The sequence below is a fragment of the Phyllosticta capitalensis genome, assembly GCF_038381095.1.
Source record: "Phyllosticta capitalensis strain CBS 128856 chromosome Unknown BKA78scaffold_11, whole genome shotgun sequence".
Classification (NCBI taxonomy): Eukaryota; Fungi; Ascomycota; class Dothideomycetes; order Botryosphaeriales; family Phyllostictaceae; genus Phyllosticta; species Phyllosticta capitalensis.
Genome location: NW_027117449.1, coordinates 487,412 through 506,991, shown reverse-complemented (window position 1 = coordinate 506,991; position 19,580 = coordinate 487,412). Strand labels below are relative to the sequence as shown.

Below are 19,580 nucleotides of genomic sequence, written 5' to 3'. Positions count from 1 at the left end.
GGTGATGATGACATAAGACGACCAGAGCTCCAGCCACAGCATTTCCGCCTTCAACCACCAGACTAAGACCGTCATCCACTCCACCGCAGCCTCTTCCACCCCTCACCCACCATCCGACTTGACCACTCTCCTCGCGGCGCGCATTGCTACCAACTTCCGCCATTGTCGCTACGTCCTCCGCGCCCGTTCTCTGCCATCAAATCGCCAGGTCGCGAAACGTGTTAGGCTCCCCACGCGCCCGCAGCCGCGTCCGCCCGCCGTCGCGTCCCCGTCAACAAAACAACGCGGTGAGAGCCCGCCCCAACCGGAGGGCCGCCGCTCCAACTGCGAGATTCTTGGTTATTCGTCTTCAACATGTTCTATTCCGACAAACTCCTTTCCAAGACTGGGCCGCTCGCCCGTGTCTGGCTGGCTGCCAATCTCGAGCGCAAGCTTTCGAAGAGCAACATTCTTCAATCAAACATTGAAAGCCATGTCAACACCATCGTCGAGTCGGGTCAGGCTCCCATGGCACTCCGCTTGAGCGGTCAGCTGCTTTTGGGTGTCGTCAGAATCTACAGCAGAAAAGCCCGCTACCTGCTGGACGACTGCAATGAAGCCCTCATGAAGATTAAGCTGGTAGGTTTCTTCTGCCTCCAAGGTTATTAAAACTAACGCAATCGTAGGCATTTCGCCCGGGAAACGTAGACCTCCCTGCAAACCAGGTCCAGGCAGTGAACCCCGCTTCACTGACGCTCCCAGATGTCTTGACAGAGATGGATCTGCTTGCGCCCATGCCTGACCCATCGTTGCTCCTTTCTCAAGAGCCCGAGATTGAACTTGGCCGCCGAGACCCCACGCTCTTGGATCCGCCGAGCCAGTACTTGCTAGACACACAGGACCGCCAGGCTCAGGAGACCCTGCAGCTCGGTGATGATGACCTCTACCTTGACATTAGTGAAGGCCCAGACATCACCATGGACAAGAGTATTGAAGTCGGACGTGATGCGCCTCCGCCCCGGGCCCTTGAAGACGAAATGGCCTCGACTCCAAAGCCCCTCGAGGATGACGGGATTGAACTGGACTTTGGCGATGAGCCCGACGTGACTGCCACCGACCTTGGCCGCAGGCTCAGTCTTGGAAATGACGACATTGCCATGGGAGGCATGGACGACGAGCTGCCGCGCTCTGAAGACGGCCAACAGGAAGGGCCGCGCCCCGAGCAAGAGACTTCTCGCGCTCAGACCCCTGCAGAAGAGCAGCCGGCCCCAGATGCTCAGGAAGAAAACCGCGAACGCGATTCTGCTTCCCCGCTCTCCTCCGCTCGCTCCAGTGTCGCCCGTGAACTTGAGGAGACTTTCCACTTCGACCAAGAGGCGACCGTTGTTGAGCCCGAAGAAGAGGTCGTTACCCACGCACAGCGCGCCAAGCGCCGCAAGGTCATTTCGGCTGACGCAGAGACTGAGCTGTCCAACTCTCAATTCAAGGCGCTTCAAAATGATCGTTCTCAGATTCTCAAGCCTGCCAGTTTCCTGCCCAGAGACCCCGCTCTGCTTGCTCTCATGAACATGCAAAAGAGCGGCGGCTTTGTATCCAGCATCTTGGGCGACGGACGTAGCCAGGGCTGGGCGCCCGAACTCCGCGGAATCCTGTCTCTCGAGGTCGTCCGCCGTTCCCGGGATCTCAAGCGCAAGCGTGATCAGCCTGCTGTCCACGCCGAGGAGGCCAACGAGGAGAATGTACCGCAACTCGAAATTCCTGACGAGTCTGCCATCGACTTTTCCCTTGGTCCGGTCGACGTCGGTGGCGACACGACACTCGATATCCAACAAGAGGAACATACTGAAGATCCCAACCGCGCCGCCTCTGTGGAGCCAGTCCGCGAGGATGAAGAGGAGGAGCCCATGTCCCCCTTGCCAGGCGACAACTTTGACGAAACCACCATGCCACTACTCCACCCTGCCGACAGTGGCCCCGTGTCGGTCGGCACCCAGCACGCTGTGCACCTGCTGCGTGAGAAGTTTGGCGCCGAGGCCGAAAACTCCCCCAATAAGCGCCAACAGCGCTCCGTTCTCTTCCAAGACATGCTCCCGGAGCGCACCACCACCCGCGCGGATGCCACCAAGATGTTCTTCGAGTGCCTAGTCCTGGCAACCAAGGACGCCATCAAGGTCGAGCAAAAGGCGGACGAGCTGGGCGCCCCTATTCGAGTGCGCGCCAAGAGGGGCCTGTGGGGTGACTGGGCGGAGATGAGCGCTGGTGGTGAAATCGCAAGCCAGGCGCAGAACGCGGAAGAAGGCCAAGCTGGTGCCGCTGGACCCTCAACCGGCGCGCAAGGCATCGCGGCCGCCATGGGTTTGTAATGACGCCGCCTGGGTCTTACAATTGGGCATGAACAGTTGAGCTTTGGTGCTCAACGCTTCAAATTTTGGAATCTTCTTGGTGGCGACTCATTGGTTCTGCTGGGCTTTTGCTGTACGTTGACGGGCTGTAAATTTTGGACGGTGGATGGCCTGGAGGGAAAATTGGCGCCTTGGTGGGTCGGAGTGGCGGCGTTCTGAGGACACATTTGGTTTGTTTGCCAGGAGGCTTTTGAGGTTTGCTCCTTTGGGCCCCCTTTTCGTTTGACGAGGCACTTCTTTGAGCAATTTTCTTCCGTGCGCTTTTTCTGGTTGGATTGAATGCTCTGGTCTATTTCCCGTTGGACTGGCGGCTTCGGGGGCTTTGGATGATGGGAGCTGCAAGGCAGACTCACCGACATCATGACTTGGAATTCATTCAGCATGGTTTGGGGTGGGATGAGGAGGCATCAGGATTGGAACTGGGGTAGATAGATGTGCGCGCGTTTCGCGGCTGAACGACTTAGGTAGCAATCCCAACCACTAACTGGTGAAGTTTTTCTGAGATGGTAGCAGGAATATAGTTCTGTGGTGACAAATTGACAGCTTCCATAGACATCAAAATACATGGGTGAGGCGACCTATGGTATTGGTGACGTTCGGGGATGGGCCGGGGAAAGCCAGCTGACTCCGCGTCCAGGTACGGCCCGCTCTTGTCGGTTGCACAAGCCCAAGCGCATTTCACCATCATCGCTGTCCCATTGTTTCGACTTCTCACAAACACCATAACTTTGGCCCGTTGCCATTGTCTGATCTTCCGTAATTCGTCAGGCTCCCACCTCTCCGGACCTTTCGCACGCTTCTCGTTCCTTCGCATTCCATCGCAGAGCGCCGCAGCTTTTTGTTTACAAACTTTGGCACGTCTGGCGACGCAACCGTCACCATGGCGGCCGGTCGCAACCTCAACCAACCCTCCTTCAACTTCTTCACCGGCGAGACTGGGGATGAGCCAACTGCGCCTGCGCCGTCATTTCGCGAAACGCTGCGGCAATCCGTCGCGAGACCACCGGTTGCCGACTCTGGGAATGAGGAGCTGCGCGCGCAGATCAACACATTGCATTATGAGCTGGAATCGCTCAAGCAGGAGCGCGAGATGAGCAATCTCAACCACCAGGCTGAGCTCCGCGATGCACAGAATAAGGCAGACGCAGAATACAAGCGGGCACAGGTCAGCATGCCCATCGTGGAGGATCTTCAGTTTCTGACAGTCCTGCAGGCCGCCGAATCCGCAAGTAAAGCCTCCTCGGCCAAATACGATGCTGTCGTACGCGAATTACACGATACCCAAGCAAGAGTATCGAACGAGAAGCTCGAACTCGAACGCAAAGTCAGGAACCTTCAGGAGAAGGCCAATTCGCTACAGGAAGACGCCGACGAAGCTCAAAACGAATTAATGTCTATTGAGCGCCAAAGCAAACACCGATTTAATGAGCTGGAGACGCGCTACAACACGCTACAACAGTCATTTGACGACTTGAGGGCCGAGTTGACTGCACAGACAAATCAATTGCAAGCTGCTCAACAAAAGCTGGCAAAGAGGGAAGCAGAAGCAGGAGAAATGGAGAGCGAACTGATCAGGTTAAAAGCCCAAGCAGGAGATCAAGACACGCTGGCGGTGCTGAAGAGGGAATTGTCGGAGCAGGTGGCGCACATCAAGAAGCTAGAGGGGATAAACAGGGAGCAGGCGGCGGAGCTGAAGCAGTTCCGCAAGAATATGAAGAGCGTCGAGGTTGTGGAAGAAGAAAAGAGGTCGCTGGAGAGCAAGGTGCGCATGATGGAGGATCTGCGCCGGGAGCTGAGCGAGGAGCATCTCAAGAGGCAAATACTTGAGGATGAAAAGAAAGAATGGACTGCCTACCTCGAGAGCCAGTCCAGCACCGAGGGCGAGCTCCAATTCGAGTCGCCTGCGGATCTTGCCAGGGCATACATCAGGGAACGGTTGGAGACGGCGTCACTGACTGAGCGCATTGGTGCCGTTCAACCGGAACTCACTGTCAAAGAGGAGGCAATCAAGACTCTGGAGGACGAGAAGGCCAAGCTGAAGGAGGAACTGGAAAAGGCAAAGACAGGGGGCGGCCCTGCAGACACCAAGGCGCGCCTCCGTCTTGAACGGCAGTTGAACCTGGCGAGCAAAGAAGTGGAATTCCTGCGGGAGCAGCTCAGAATGGTCGACGCCGAAGAGAGCGAATTCCGCCCCGAGACATTTGACGCCGCAAAAACCAACCGCATCCGCGAACTCGAAGATCTCGTCTCCAGCCACCGTGCCGAGATTGCGACCCTAAACGCCGACCTCAGTGCCCTGGAAGAGCTGGCTCGCAAAGGAGGCCACGACACCTCGGTCGGCTCTAAGCGTGCCCGCGATGAATCAGACGACGAGCGTATCGGAGAGCTGCGACGCAAGAATCGCAAGCTGCAAGACGAGCTCCACAAGCTATCAACCGACAAGAAGGCGCTCGAGACCGAGCTCAAGGCGCAAAGCAAGCAGCTCTCATCGCTCAAGGCGTCTAACCGCACGCGCGTCCTCGAGTTGCGCTCAAACCCCACAGCCGACGCCGAAGCCCTCAAGCTCGCCACGGTGCGGACACTGCGTGAGGAGAACAAGGCGCTGCTGGCCCAGCTCGAAGGCCAGCTCGCCGACGCCGAAGAAAACGCCACTGTGCCACTCGCAACGCTGAACGCAGCGCGCGACGAGATCGCCGAGCTCCGCCGCACGCTCGCCTCTCGCGAAAAATCGACTCTGCGCTACAAGCAAATCTACGCGGCCAAAGCGCTCGAGTTCAAAGAAGCCGTCGCCTCCATCCTCGGCTGGGAGCTGGAATTCATGCCCAACGGCCGCGTCCGCTGCACCAGCCTCTACTACCCGGGCAACACCAACAGCCCGGACGGCTCCGGCAGCGGCAGCAAGAACTCGATCGTCTTTGATGGCGAGAATGGCACCATGAAGGTCAGCGGCGGCCCGCAGAGCGTCTTTGCCAACGAGATTCGCGGCCAGATTGAGTTTTGGGTCGAGCAGCGCAAGGAGATTCCGTGCTTTTTGGCGCAGTTGACGCTCGACTTCTGGGAGGCGACGACGAGGGCGGGGTAGCGATTTTCAAATGGTCTTGAATTTCCTTGTGGTCTTTTTTTCTTTCTTCTTGTGGGAAAGCGGTTCAGGGGCTGGGGTCCAGGGGGCTCTTTGTACAGTGGGGAGGGTACTACTTCCCCTATCTATGCATGCGGCTTGGCTGTGATGATGCCGACGTCGCCATCTTTCCTACAGCATCATGTCTTGAAATTTTCCTACACGCCTATCTGCTTGCGAGGGTCGAAGTGATGTGATGTTTGCCCCTGAGGCATAACGCCCGGCTTCAATCAAGGCAAGCATGAGAACGAGGCCCTATTCAGCTAAGCCCGCTCGCCACATGGGCCTTCATGTCACCTGCAAAGAGCATTCTGCAACAGTATATATACTGCCTGGGTGTCTACAATCCTTCATCCCGCAGGCCTCTACCTTGGAGCAGACAAACTCGCCGAGTCGAATCCTCCAATTGAACGATCAATGGGAACAGAGCACTGCTGTTTTGCCTGTTCCTTGCGGACTATCGGCTTGAATTATTACTCCACTTCCACTTTTCCCCGTGAGTTGGTGGTCAGATTCATGCCATGTCCCGACGCCCGGCCCCAGCATGTTGAACTGGTGCTGTTGAACGGCATCGCAAGTCAGTGCCACTCGCACCACAAAGCCGTCGAAAAACAAGCGGATTCAACGGAGTCGATGCAGAGCAGACTCCCAAAAGCAAAGTGCAGGGCTACTCTTGCGATGTCCCTTCCCAAGTGTCCAAAAACGTCTGCTTTTTCTTGAGTCCACGGCATGTTGACCGGCTTGCAGAGGGAGCGACTTGCGGTGAGGGAGTGCTGGCTTTTATACTTGAGATTTGGTGGATGGTACGGACTGTGCATCGACGGCAGGTGACTAGGTACGTGCTTGCGCCTACGTTGTGTCTTTGGCCCTAGGATACCACGCGGAGCTCTTGCAGCGAGCGGACTCTCCATGTGGATTCCCTCGACAGCATGACTGAGCAGTCTACCGCGAGACCCCAGTGCCCAAAGTGTCTGATAGAAATCTCTGGTGTGAGAGTGTCAGGAAACTGGAAGAATTGGAAGGGTAGACGCTTGAGTCGAAAGGCTGCGGTGGAAAACAAAGCTCATCATTACACCACAACGACGGAAGTCGCAGTCGCAGCTGGTGAAGATAAACACCAACTCTACCTGCTGCAGATAAAAGTAGCAGCTGCGACAAGGGGCTGTTTTCCTACCGCCAGAGCCACCATTTTGACAATGGAAATTCAAGATGTGGCAGCAGAAGTAATGCTGAATCACCGCTGGATGTCTTGGTCGAGGTGTCATAGAGGGAGCGCATGTCAAGTAGATTCGAGGAGGGCGAGGACGGTTTAAATACTCGAAACACTTCTTGACCACTGTGTCGGGCTTGCGCTAAGCGGGTCAGATGGTGCTCAGATTTGGAAGTGACGACATGTTCCAGTGGCTCAGGTGCTTGCCTCGAAAGCCTCTGTTACCCCTGTCCACATGAGAGCATCGATGGAGTCGCCGTATTTAAAGTCGCTGCTCTGCGTCGAGTTGTCCATGATTCAAAGACATTCTCCCAGGAAGTGGACTCACAATCCCGGACGATGAGGCACTGTCGTGACGAAGTCAACCGTGTACCCGTCTACTGTTTGTGCTTGCTCTGCTCTCCGCGCAACCCGCGAAGGACAGGTGCAGTACACGCATGAATTTTTCCAGATCTTCCATCACCACCGAATCTTGCCATACTGTAATGCTGAGATTCTTCGCTTTTGAGTAATAATGCCTTGTTTCATTACTGAAACCACGTTGGCGACAGCGAGCCGTGGATCTCCCAACAACAGACTTTCAGGGTCTCTGTCTTCCCCGGAAAGAGAGTGGAACGGGCAATGGAGCTTCTTGTTGCTTCAGCTTCCAGCTTTGAAGAACCCTAGAAAAGGGAGATAGCTGACTGCCTGGTTCTGAGGGAGGGGTTGGAGCTTTTACATCCAAGGTCCTCTTTGCAGCAGTGAGCACATGATTTTGCGCCGTTTCGGGGCTTTAAATCGGTCCAGTGGTGATGTCAGTACCGCGTCCAGTGCATTTAAAAGTACGACCTCGCCTTGCAGCCTTCGCAACCTTCTCCGCTGGTCCATGTTCCCCTTGAACATGAACGAAGAAGTATGCCGAGTTGTCACTCTTCTTTTCCGCCAACTCTCCGTTGAATTTTGACCTTGACTCATGAGTCAAGACTGCCTGACGAGTAGCGAGATACGCTGCCCCGTATCAACAACATTGATTAATGGTGATTTACACTGAAGACCAATGACTGCGTTCTTCTCACCAGTCTCGTTGGAAATTTGGCGCCATCGAAAAGTCGACTGCGGAGGGAAAAAGGCAAGACACAAAGTAGCCGGCTGGCCTGCAGAAAGCTCCCCGACTCCAAAGTTTTGACCGACAGGGTGATGTGTCAACCACCTCACAACTTGGATGTGTGTTGGAGAAAGGTACTGGTAGAGCGAAAGGGCGACTCCTTTTATACCGTAGACAGCGAGGACTTGGCTTGATTGGGGAGTAATGACCAACTCACGTGGCGGAAGCTCGCACGTCAGTCACAAGCCCACCTGCTTGTTTGTTGCGCCGTTTCTTGAAATGACGCGTCAAGGTGGATGGGTTGATGCAAAGCCTATGGTAGTACGAAGTCCTCTATAGTCAATTGCCTTCTTCTCAATCGAGCCTTCCATGGATCCTTCCTTCGCGTGCGAGGCTGATTGGAGGGCAGTACGGCGCCTTGTCCCTTGTCAACGACTCCATAAAATGTTCATCTGCATCTTTGTGCGAACACGGCGTCCTTCTACCCAGTGCTGCCTGCAGGATCGCAATATACTCCAATTCCACCTTCTCCCCGGAGGAGAAAAAGGCACAAGAAAAAGTGGGCCTGGGCGCATCGGATTTTCCCAATGGCACAAAGTACCATGAAATTGCAGATCTTGTCCGCCAGTACTGCGCCGATGGTTGGTGTCGAGTAGAAGACAGGGTAGCAGAAGAGCGTGGCTTATATACCCCTGACAGCGTAGGCGTCGCCTGCCCACCCTGGAAGGTCAATGTGCTCACGGGACACGCACGTGGTTTGCAGGCCTTTGATCGAAATGGCAAGAACGATTAGGCAGAGCGTAATGCGCCTTCCTTCTTTTTATCTTCGTCCACGTGCGTGCGAATAGCACTCCCTCTCGAACGTTCCCCCAGAGGGAAGGCTGTGTGGTGTTGTCGCATCAGCTTGCCATTGTTTGCATGGCCGCACCTGAGGGACAAATATCGTTTGACATGGTTGGTCTTGTAGAAAATTTGACTACAAGCGCTTCATGGTCAGTACAAGCAATTTGGGGACCAAGCATCAAATTGGCAATCTTGAAGCGCACGCCTGATGTTGCTACTGCTGTGTACGGCAATTGTTGCCGAGCCCATGCCTCGACCTGTACAATGAATGCCCGCGCATTCACCGCCCGAACCGACCAAAGAAGACCGTTCTGAGAATGAGAAAGAGGAGAGAGAAGGATGAGACACTCAACCACAAGGAGAGCACACAGTCGATCCAGTCAGTCTGAGTACACCCGCAATCCACTCGCAGTTTCCAGGAAACCAGAAATCCCGAGCTCCGAATCACTTGCAGTCTGCCACATTCGCTCGCTCACCCACTCGACCCAAATTACCACTGCCACACCAGACACTCATCGTCTTCTTCAAAACACCCAGCCACGCACCCGGAAATCCCTACGCCTTGTGCTGCACAAGCCAAACCGGCGGCGAAATGCCATCGCCCCTCTGGTCACTCCAGCCCATCTCGGCCAACGTCCTCTTAGCCATATCGCTACCAAAAACCACCGTGGTGCCCTTCTGCCAGCGATTGCCGCCCATCTCAGCAACCTCGGTGATGGCCCAGCGATCGCTGCCGCGGCCAAGAGCCTTCATCAGCTTCTCGACGGTCCACTCGACGTCGGCGGCGACGATGCTAAAGTTGCCGTCCTTGCCCTTGGGGACACCGACGCACTTGCTTTTGGAGCCCTTGCGCGGCTCCCACGGCTTGAGGTCCAGCTTGTTGAAGACGTGCAGCTTGGTGTGCGCCTGGCCGTGCAGGACGTGGGTGCCGGCGCGGTGGCCGCCGGGGATCTTGCGGCCGGGGATTTTGCCGCCTGCGTCCGAGTCGGAGTCGGAGCCTGTGGATGTCGAACTCATATTGTCAGCTTGTTCTTTTTGCTCGTCTTCGTCTGAGTCTGCGTCTCCGCTGTCCGAGTCTGTCGGGGGCGCCTCCTCGGGCTCTGGCTCTGGCTTCTTCGTTTTCTTGGAGGGGGCTTTGGAAGGGGCTTTGGAGGGTGCTTTGGAGGGGACTTTGGAGGCAGCGTCCTTCTCCTTGTCCTTCTTGCTCTTGCTCTTGCTGCGGATACTGATGGTGGTGCGCGTGATGGTGGACTTCGCAGACTTGGCAGGTTTGGAGGACTTGGGCTTGGACTTGGGCTTCTCCGGCTCCGCCTCCTTCTCCTCTTCCTGCTCTTGCTCCGATTCCGTTTCCTTACCATCGTCACAGGTGGTGGAAGACAACTCAGCCTCGTCGTCACTGGCGGGCGGCGGACAAGCGGGAGGCGGCACGTAGTTGCCGTCGTCACCCCAGAACCGGGGGCGGTGGCGTCGATGATGCCTCATCCGGCGGTGACGCGCGGAATAATAGACGTCGTCGTAATCGTAGTGGCTGCCAGGGGCAGGGGGAGGTGGAGGCATACCGGCGCCATGGTCAAAGTGATTGCGTTCGCCGTGCCTGTGCTGCGCCGGGAAGTAGTTGGTGTACGGGTCGGCCCAGGGGCGCCAGTTGTTGGGAGGCTCGTAGCCTGCCCTGGCCCGCCAGCCAAAAGGGGGGACGTTCATGGTTGTTGTTGTTCTTGGGGATATGGAGGGCGTGGTTGGATATTCAGGGGATGGATTCGAGAGCAAATGCAGTGACAGCGGCTTGAGTTTGCTGGCTTGGTTGAACACGCAGAGACTCTGTTGTTGATGGTGAGGAGAAAGGGGTGAAGAACGTACACAGACAGCTGTTATATCTGCCTTTGGAGATGCAAAGCGTCAACGCAGCCAGCAGGCCAGGAGACTTGGAAGCAGATGGATGGCTGACCAGCTCTCATTGTCAACTCGTGGATGACCTCTCCCTTTTTTTTCGCGGTTGCGGATGACAAGGGCGAACAAAACCCCCAAACGGGTTGCGTGACATGGCAGAGCGAACGACGCGCAGACGTGGTCGTCGACGACGTCGCCAGCGATTGCCAACAAGACCTCCAGCGCAAATTCTGTTCGAGTGCATCCAATGTGAGCATGCAAGGTATTGACAGACAGATATGGCGAGTGTGGCGAGTGTCAACATAGCCACAGAGCGAAAGAGAGGAAAACGGGGCTCGACGTTGGATTTGGCCAAGTCATTTCTTGCCCACCTGCTGACCATGTGAGCAATGCGCCGGACACGTGTTGTAGAATTTCAAAGAAAAATGCTGCGAGCAAAATCCACGCCTGCAACGCCGGAACTTGGGGGTGAGTAAGTCTCTTGACGTGTTGTAAGGATTGAACTGGGTGCCACCAATAAAATGTATTCCTACACAACTCAATAACCTGCCACGACCGCAAGGCCTTCGTAAATCTTCCTCTTGATGGCGTAAAAAGTAAAGTCTTGGGTGCCCGGTACCATGGCCCCAAAACCGCTGCCTTCGACCTCGATTCTGCCCGTGCCGCTCTTCCTTACCACCACGGTGCCGTTGATGAGCAGAGTTCCTTCTCCTCGAAATTCTGCGGCGAAGCCGGTCGACTGCATAACCCGGCGAAGATCCGCAAGTCTCAAGTCGCCCACGTGAAGGGGCTGAGCGACAGAGCGCGTGGCAGCAGCCATACTGACTGGCACCACGTCCAAGACCGGCGTTGCGTTGACTACCGCCTTGTCTGCGTCTTGAAGGGGTGCGTCGGATTCTGGGCCATCGGCATTTTCCACCTTCGCCTTCTTCTTCGCGCTGCCCTTGTCGTCCACCATGTCCTCCTCTTTGGGCAGTTCCGCGTCCAGCCGACCAGTAATGGCCACGACTCCAAGGCCTTTAACATTTTGCCAACGTAAACGACGGACAAGTGTTTGACTGAGTTTGACCGACCAGGCGTTTGTATCAACGCTGGCATCAACCGTGAGGCCAATTCTGGGCGTAAAAACCTCGATAGCGCTCTCTGCGGAATCGGCGGCGGCAGCCTCGGCCAGCTTTCTGCAGTCTGATGCCAGGGCCAGAGTTTCGTCCTGCTCGCCTGCAACCAGGATAAGTTTGCGTGGTCGGATAAGGGGAATCAACAGTTGAAGACTGCGTTTGTCGTGTAGTCCGGAAAAGTCGACAAACGCAATGCGACACTCCAAGCGAACCGTCTCGGAAGAAAACAAGACCTTGGAGGGCCCGTTACTAGCACCTTCAGAAGGTTCTTCCTCAGATTCTGAGCCTTCGTCGTTGCCAACATCGTCTTCCATCAGTGTGCCTCCTTGGGAAAGATCTTCCTGCCCTCTGCGCCGTTTGGTCGTGCCGTTTGTCATTTGGCGCTTGCCGGTGCCACCTTTGGCGACTTGATCGTCCCACTTTCGCTTTTGACCGACACCAGTCTCTCTCTGAGATGTTCCGTTGCGCATGTCCTGGCCATCCACCTCGTCGCGTTCCTCGGCGCGCAAGTACTCTTCTGGCCTGATGAGGTCGCCAAATTCGTCATTCCGGCGTCGCTTTGCAACGTACGGAAACATTTTCTCTCTACCTCTCTTGCCGCGCGTGTCGTAGTCATGGACATGTTTCCGTCGAAGAAGGATATTGATTCCAAGTTCTGCGTCGCTCAGACCCAATTTGTGCCGAGAATGGGTCAACGCGGCAGATATGTTCAAAGACTTTCCTTGGTGTTCAGCATCAGACTCGTCAGAAGACTCGGAACTAGATGATGATCGATCATCAATCACGTCTGCAGATGTCTCCAGGGAAGCAGCGCCATCAGTCTGCATCGTATTGTGTAATTGACGTTGTTGAGCCAGATATTGCTGATACAGCGGGATTTCATTCCCTTGGAGTGGCGTCGCTGTGACATTCTGGACAGTCGCTGAAGTTCCCGTTTCTTGCACTGATGCATCATCAGCATCATCCGCAGTCTTATTCGCGCCACTTCTCTCGGCCCAAAGTTCCCAGAGCAATCTGCCCAAACCCTTCTTTTCCGCAGACAGCTGTGACACCCGCTCAGTGAGCACCACCAGGTTGCGGTTGTCTGCGGCCAAGGTACGCAAAGCCTCTTTTGAAAATCCCCATTCTAGTGAGACGTCACTGGCTAGGATGACTTTGGGACCCTCAGTGGCGAGCATGCGATTTACTTGAGTCTTGCGTTCCAACAGTCTCAGGTGCTTGAAGTCGAAAGGTGCAGTTGGCTTTTTCAGATCATCCTTGGCATCTCTGCCCTTATTCAACCCCTGCGGGGCTCTCGTCCGCTTGTTTTCCTCAGGACCCTGACCACCACTGGCGGCCTCAAATTCACGAACGATACCCTCGTCCATCCACTCGAGCATACTCCGTGTGTAGCGCATCGTTGCTCCACATGTCCGGCTGGCGAGGTATAGAGACGCATTTCCAAAAGGGCTAGAATCTGCCTGCCATGTGCTCTCCAAGAGATATGCCAGTTCGAGCATTCGAGCGCTGGAGTCAGATGGAATCAGAACCGAGCCCCCCTTGGCAATGGTATCTTTCAACATCTCCAGCAGAATTTCGTCGCGCTTCTGCCTGCCTCCAGCCAGAGCAACGCGCTCTGCGCCTCTGCTGCTGCACACCATAGCCGTGGGGCGCCGCAGCTGTTCAATGACCTCGGCACCTCCAGCACCAGAGCCCCCCAGCCAGGCTGCCCCCGACAAGACATGCTCTCTTGCCTGGTTCCAATCAACTGCGTAAACAATTGACTCAAGTCCATGTTGCAAATGCCAGATGGTTCCACCCAGAGTATGTCCAGCACTGTATGCCGTTATGGTGAGGCCATTGAGCGGAGGAGAGAATGGCGAAGGTAGAGGCTGATGGGGCTGGGAGTATTTGAGAGGATGGATTAGGGAAAAGTAGCCAGCAATTTCCTCAGGGCTTGGAGACTGAAGAAGGATATTTGGGTTATTTCCGCTTTGCAAAGCGGGAAACGAGTAGGCTGAATCGGCCAGCGCAGATTCCGGTATTATTGAAGATGCCAGGGGAGTGGAGGCATAGAGGTCTTGAAGAAGGGTACGTCCCAGGGAAATGACGGGAGTCGTTGCGTAAATGGGTATCCGAGTGAACAGAGGAAAATGCTTGCAGCAATGCGCAAAGGCTCCGAGATGTGCTGTGGTCGCATGCGTGAGGAGGATGACGGAAAGAGTGGGTATCTGCCTGCATTGGAGCGTCAGAATCGAACTGGAGTTCTGGCGACGAGGTCACAATCGCACCTTTCAAGCTCTTTGAGCTTCTCAACATCAAAGGTCTCATCCCAGCCGACATCTACAAGGATCTTGATGCCCCCGTCGAGCTCGAGAAGCGACTGCGACGCGGGTGACGTCGACTGCGCACCCAGCAGAGATGTGAAGTTGAACATTGTCGCAGCGCTGAACCGGCGCCTTCACGCAGAGGATGGGCCTAGCTACCAGATGGCATGGGTGATCAATGGCAGGTTTGATAGTGATGACGATGTTGGGCGAAGCTCAGGCTTGGAGAGGTGAAGGTGTTTAGTTGGAGAGGAGGCTCTTCCGAATTGAGGATGCTGCATCGATTCAGGTCGCGCACTCCGTCGCGTTTCCCATTGTGGCTCGTGCATTGGTGAAAACCATGCAAACTCGGGCACTCGCGTAGGTCCCTTATGTAAGCACGGCTACGTCAATCCGAACTCCGTCCTCATTCCTGACCCTCTCCCTCACTCGCCATCCGCTACTCTCCCCCGACACATCTTGGCAAGTTCTTTTACAAACCCTCATCATGATGATCTTCACTGCAACAATCCTCCCGCACCTCAAGTTACGGGAGTAACCTTTTTCAGAGGACACCGCATCATGCATCTCTCTCCATTGTGCAAGTCTGGCTCAAACTCGACTGCCGCCTTCATCCGTTGCTGCATTGCCGTCTAATCAAATTTCCATTCTGTCCTGGTCGATGCTTTGGTTGTCGTCTTCCCGATTTTTCCAATGTGGTACAGACGGCGCATCTCACCTTGCATCTCGCCAATTGTCGCTCTCCAGGAGGTCATTGGGCGAAAAAGCTCTCAAATATGCAGCGTTCCTGCGCATCTGAGAGGTCGGAGCAACTTCCGGCTCAACGTAGAGGACAACACCCTTTGTTGCAAGTCCACGTAGCTATACGCACAATTTCGGCCTCTGACAGCCAGCAAATAAAAGGCTTCAGCACGCTACCGGTGGCACAAGACCTGTGCTAGTGTGAGGACTCCTCATCAGGGCTTTTGCGCCATCACGCATTGCCGAACGAGTCGCTTCCAACTTCTCGGAACGGGTCTGCAAAGCATTGGCTCAATCTTCGAGCCTGATAACCACTCGCCTTTCTGAAAGATCGCCAGAACGATGCTCCGGGTGCCGAATTGACATGTCGCATTGGCGGTGCTGCGCTGGCGAGCATCCCCGCAAAAACATGTGCCAGAGCCTAAAGGGTCCAGCGAACTCCCAAAGCTGCGTCATAGGACACGAAAATCGCGTCGCTCGCGCTGTCCGTCGCATCGTATCACGGTCGACTCTTAATTACTGACAGCAAGGGTGCTTCTCGGGTTAGGATGACAGCCGGGACCGATTTGAGGATGGAGCTCGCAGAAGGATCTGCAAGCCGTTTTTGTACCGCTGCAGAAAAGGGCAAGAAAAGCGAAGCGACGACAAGGAGCGGGACACCCTGCAGACTCGCTCATGGCAGTCCACAAGGAATGGCTCTGAAGAGCATTCCGTCTTCTGCATCGAACACGCTACGCGACTACGGATGCCAGGAAAATATGACCGTCGAAAAACAGGACAAAGTCGTCCCTGGCGTCAATAAGCCACCTCCAACCGTTGGAGCTGGAGTTGTTTTTCCTTGTGGGGCGAAAATGCCAGGAACTTGCAAAGGCCCTCCATCTCGATGCGACGTTACTCAAACAGACCTGATCCGGAAGAGAAGACTGCGGCAACGGTATAGCTGTGGCTAGGTTATGTTTCAAACGATGCAGAGGCAGCCAGAAGAAGAGGCAGGTCGAAAATGGGCCGACAGTATCCGCGTAGTTGATGGTGTTGGAAGGACTGCATGTGACGCCACACGTGGGATTATTTAGAGACAGCGCCACGCCAAGCCGAATTATGCGTCCAAGGCTACGGAATCGCATTGCGGAGGGAGGTCGACCGAAGACTTCAGGTACAGGGCAGGCCGAATCGAGAGGGGGTCAGCATTGATGCTTGTACGACGCCGCAACGCAACCGAGTGGCTGTTGCCGGCCATGTCAGCAGACTGCACTCCTATCACACTCGGACGACGCCAAACTGGCAGACGTAGGTCGATAGTCGGTCTCGTTCACGCCTGACAGGCAGGGACAGCCTCGCTGGAGAGCGAAGCTGGCCGACGATGAAGATGTGAAGCGACTTGCAGCAGCGCCGGCTGGAGCCAAGGGCATGCCGGACTCGACGGACGATGCGGCTCTCTGGGCATCCACATCGCCGCGCATCGCTGCGCATCATCGCCGGGTAGCAGAGCGGCATCGCGACCCTGGACCCCTGAAGGCACCATGTCAACGTTGCCAGCCGCTGTCAAAACGGCGGGCGGTGCATTGATCAGCTCGTCCAAGCGGCCGCCTATCTGCCGTCGCTCCAGGTCCCCCCAGCCAACTCCACCCTACCCACCGCTGGGTTGAACCTTTGACATCTCCCGCCGCTGCTTCTAATGCATCCCTGACATGGCGAAGACAATGTTATATCTGCCTACCATTCCTCTCACTACCCCACTCGTGTTGTGCTGCCGTACCTGTACGCCTACAGCCCCACCCCATGCCCAGATATCTCTCCGGACGCCTCGACGTTGAAAGGCGAAAGAGAAGCACATCGACCCGCTGACTAAGGCCTCGACCCCCGCTCCAGAGCTTGCTGTCCCCATTTATCACTGGCCCACAGGCCGGTCGCGGTAAGCAGCCCTTTTCACTTTTCGCCTCGACTCTTGTCCTACCCTCCGCTGCCCCTGGGGCATGAAACTTGTCAACCACGAGGCTGCTCACGCTCAAGTCAGCCCGTACTTGCCCCGTGTCCCACCAGTCCGTATATCTACCTACGGGCCGCGGCGTATGCATATGCATCCATAGAGTCCACTTCCCGCTGTCCCTTCGGTTTTCCATTACTCCCTACGAATGCCTTCCTATCCAATTCCCGATTCCTGGCCGGCCGTCTCGCCCACCGCCGTGTCTGTCATTTCACCTGCATCTCGCTTCAGTCCTTCAAAAATGGCCCCGGGTGCGCAAGTCTGCTCCCTTGAACTTCAGTATAATTTCCCCTTCGGAGCCTCCAACCGAGCCAGTTTTAGTTCCTCGTCATCATCTGAGACTCCACGATCTTCGACCGGATCCCCAAGGCCCTCACCCAGCGAAGCGTTTACGTCTCCGGAGGAGCATTGCAGGCTAGAAGAAATCAAGGAAGAGGAGGATGTCGACAGAGAACCGCTGCCAGCTGTACCTCCTGTCTCAGTTCCTGCCCCTCCACTCCCTACAACCGCCGTGGTCAAGCGGCCACGAGGAAGACCACGAAAGCATCCGATCCCCGAGGCAACGACAGAAACAAAATCTCCAAAGGGCCGCTCAAAGACTGGTTGCATTACATGCAGAAGAAGAAAGAAGAAGTGTGATGAGACCAAGCCTGCTTGTAAGTCTTTGCAAAATGCCATTGGATTCTTATTCGTTAACATCAGCAAGGTATGCATTGCCAGAAGAACAATGTCGTTTGTGAGGGGTACCCGCCCAGAGAATATTGGAAGAGCGGAAAGCAAAGGGATTCGGGTAAGCAGCACTTTGTGTCGGCCTTGGACCTCGTCGAACTGACTTGGTCCAGCACGCCATGGAACCCTTGAGCCCCCAAACTTGCCATTGATCATCAACGGGGTTGAGAACAACGTCGACCGCGAGTTCTTTTCGTATTTTGCCGACTACGTCAGCTGCAAACTAAGTTTGTGGCATGACGAAAACAACCCCTTTACGAAATTACTGATACCCATGGCTTTTGAGCACGAAGGATTGATGCATTCCTTGTTGTATCTTTCGGGAACACACTTCACTCTGAACCAATACGCCACGGACGACTGCCATATGAGGACCGAGTATCACTGGATGAAGGCAATTCAGTCGCTACGGGAGAGCGTGGCGAACATCATTGCCAGGGATCAGAAATCTTCGACATCAAACGTATCTGTCGACACTCCTGTTGTTGCGTCAAGTCTCGTCATGATTTTGCAAACGATTGCCGCCGGCGATACAACACGCCGGCATCTCGATCACATCAAGGCCGTAAAGTATTGGCTCAAGAATCTCCAAATGACAGCAAACGAGGAGGTTCAGAATTTCCTTGTCGAGTTCCTGGTTTACCACGACGTCGCAAACTCTGTCACGGCCACAAACCACTTGAACGTGCTCATGACGGACGAGTTCAAGCTAGAGTGCTTTCAATGCACTCCCGACGCAGCAACACTTCTCGGGGTCGTGGATGGTCTTTTTGTCATTCTGTCAAAAGTCAGCTCGCTCCGTGCCCAGGTGCGGGTCAACCGAGAGCAAGGCAGGATCCCAAGCGTGCCATACCCTCTCATGGCCCAAGCATTGGACATTGAGCGACAGATTAACGAATGGAGCCCCAACCAAGAGCCTCATTCCCCGCGATATTACACCGCCATGCTCTACCGACAATGCACCTGGATTTATCTCTACCGCTCCATCAAAGAATCTCAGCCGGACCAGAAACTCAAAGACGCCGTCGACGGCGCCATTGAGTTTCTACAGGCAGTACCCAGAGATTCGGGCACCCAGAGCGTACTCCTGTTGCCCGTCTTTTTGATAGCCTGCGCTGCTTTTGAGCACGAGCAAAGGCTACCTATACTGGATGCGTTCGACGAGCTACAAAGTTTCTCGAGCCTCGGCAACATCCATCGCACTCGGGAAGCGGTACTCAAGGTGTGGGATCTCATGGACCAAGGCAATGCAGATTCGTGGGACTGGGAAAAGATTGTCGATGGCAATTTTTTGGTCACGTAATGCGGCAGCCTGGCGGACGACTGGGAATAACGGAATGTGGCTCATGCCGATTCAGAAAGGAAAGAGAAAAAAAATCACGTTCCTGGTTGCTTTTTTCGACTCGTCCTGCATCGACGCATATGCAAGTCTGCAAGAAAACACCGAACCGAAATCTCTTGACGTCGGCTGAATGCAAGGGCCCAGAGTCGCACAATAACGGGACTCCCGGCCGCAAATCTGTGCGCATCGGGCCGATGATATCCGCCTCCATGTACGTCGTCGACCATTCGCCCTGGCCCTGCGGAAGGTACCGCTTTCTACATCCTTTCCTGTCGTCCTACCACCCCTGATTCTTCCGGTTCACGTGGGCATGATGCGGGCTGCTCCCTTTCTTTCAAATCGACTTCAGCGCATCATCGTGTGCTACCGTCCGGCACTTGTCCTCGCACATGTCTCCGTTCCAAACTCCGCTTGTTTCAAAAAACGCAAATGTCCGCTTTCCCCGGCCGGACGATGACGATTTGCCCTCTCATCCTCTGTACGCTTCATCTTTGCTCTCCTACTTCGCTTCTTCAACCGATGCGAGCTGCAATCAATCCAAGGTTTGCAGGCTCGTCACGGTATCAAAACTTTCACGGCACGTGGGATAAATGATCTCGCATCGCAATGCTTTTCTAGCCGTATTCGGATTTTCCTATTCGTCCGACAGCAGTGACGGCGGCAGCCATTGTGATTAGCTTCGATTTCTTTTTTCCTTTTTCCTCTTTTTAACGACCAAGGCGAGAGGCGATGGCTTCCATTCCCCTCCTTCGTCAAGGGTACTTTTTGCATGCGTTAGTTAGCATTGGGACGGCGTTACGACGGACACCTTGGCAGCAATGCACACTTACTTGTTTC

At 55.2% G+C, this 19,580-nt stretch overlaps 5 protein-coding genes across 5 annotated transcripts; 3 read left to right on the top strand and 2 right to left on the bottom strand.

Annotated features, from left to right (window-relative positions):
* Nucleotides 1-354: 354 nt before the first annotated feature.
* On the top strand, nt 355-2,342 carry BKA78DRAFT_356458 (Rec8 like protein-domain-containing protein; the record flags this gene model as incomplete). Its single annotated transcript, XM_066892060.1, has 2 exons — nt 355-618; nt 666-2,342. 2 exons carry the CDS (start codon nt 355-357, stop codon nt 2,340-2,342), a joined length of 1,941 nt encoding a protein of 646 aa, XP_066739633.1.
* Nucleotides 2,343-3,261: 919 nt separating this feature from the next.
* On the top strand, nt 3,262-5,463 carry BKA78DRAFT_257228 (spindle assembly checkpoint component Mad1; the record flags this gene model as incomplete). The annotated part of the gene is made up of 2 exons (XM_066885166.1): nt 3,262-3,546; nt 3,595-5,463. 2 exons carry the CDS (start codon nt 3,262-3,264, stop codon nt 5,461-5,463), a joined length of 2,154 nt encoding a protein of 717 aa, XP_066739632.1.
* Nucleotides 5,464-8,821: 3,358 nt separating this feature from the next.
* BKA78DRAFT_324832 (uncharacterized protein) lies at nt 8,822-10,493 on the bottom strand. Its single transcript, XM_066889317.1, has one exon. It carries the CDS (start codon nt 10,335-10,337, stop codon nt 9,192-9,194), a length of 1,146 nt encoding a protein of 381 aa, XP_066739631.1. The 5' UTR covers nt 10,338-10,493; the 3' UTR covers nt 8,822-9,191.
* Nucleotides 10,494-11,061: 568 nt separating this feature from the next.
* Nucleotides 11,062-14,057, bottom strand: BKA78DRAFT_257594 (beta-lactamase-like protein; the record flags this gene model as incomplete). The annotated part of the gene is made up of 2 exons (XM_066885202.1): nt 11,062-13,855; nt 13,912-14,057. The coding sequence occupies 2 exons, from the start codon at nt 14,055-14,057 to the stop codon at nt 11,062-11,064; spliced, it is 2,940 nt and encodes a 979-aa protein (XP_066739630.1).
* A 2,856-nt stretch (nt 14,058-16,913) lies between these two features.
* Nucleotides 16,914-18,704, top strand: BKA78DRAFT_299301 (fungal-specific transcription factor domain-containing protein; the record flags this gene model as incomplete). Its single annotated transcript, XM_066887036.1, has 3 exons — nt 16,914-17,328; nt 17,379-17,462; nt 17,515-18,704. The coding sequence occupies 3 exons, from the start codon at nt 16,914-16,916 to the stop codon at nt 18,702-18,704; spliced, it is 1,689 nt and encodes a 562-aa protein (XP_066739629.1).
* Nucleotides 18,705-19,580: the final 876 nt, after the last annotated feature.

Coding starts and splice junctions, on each gene's coding strand:
- BKA78DRAFT_324832 (XM_066889317.1), bottom strand. CDS start 10,337: ATGAACGTCCCCCCTTTTGGCTGGCGGGCCAGGGCAGGCTACGAGCCT.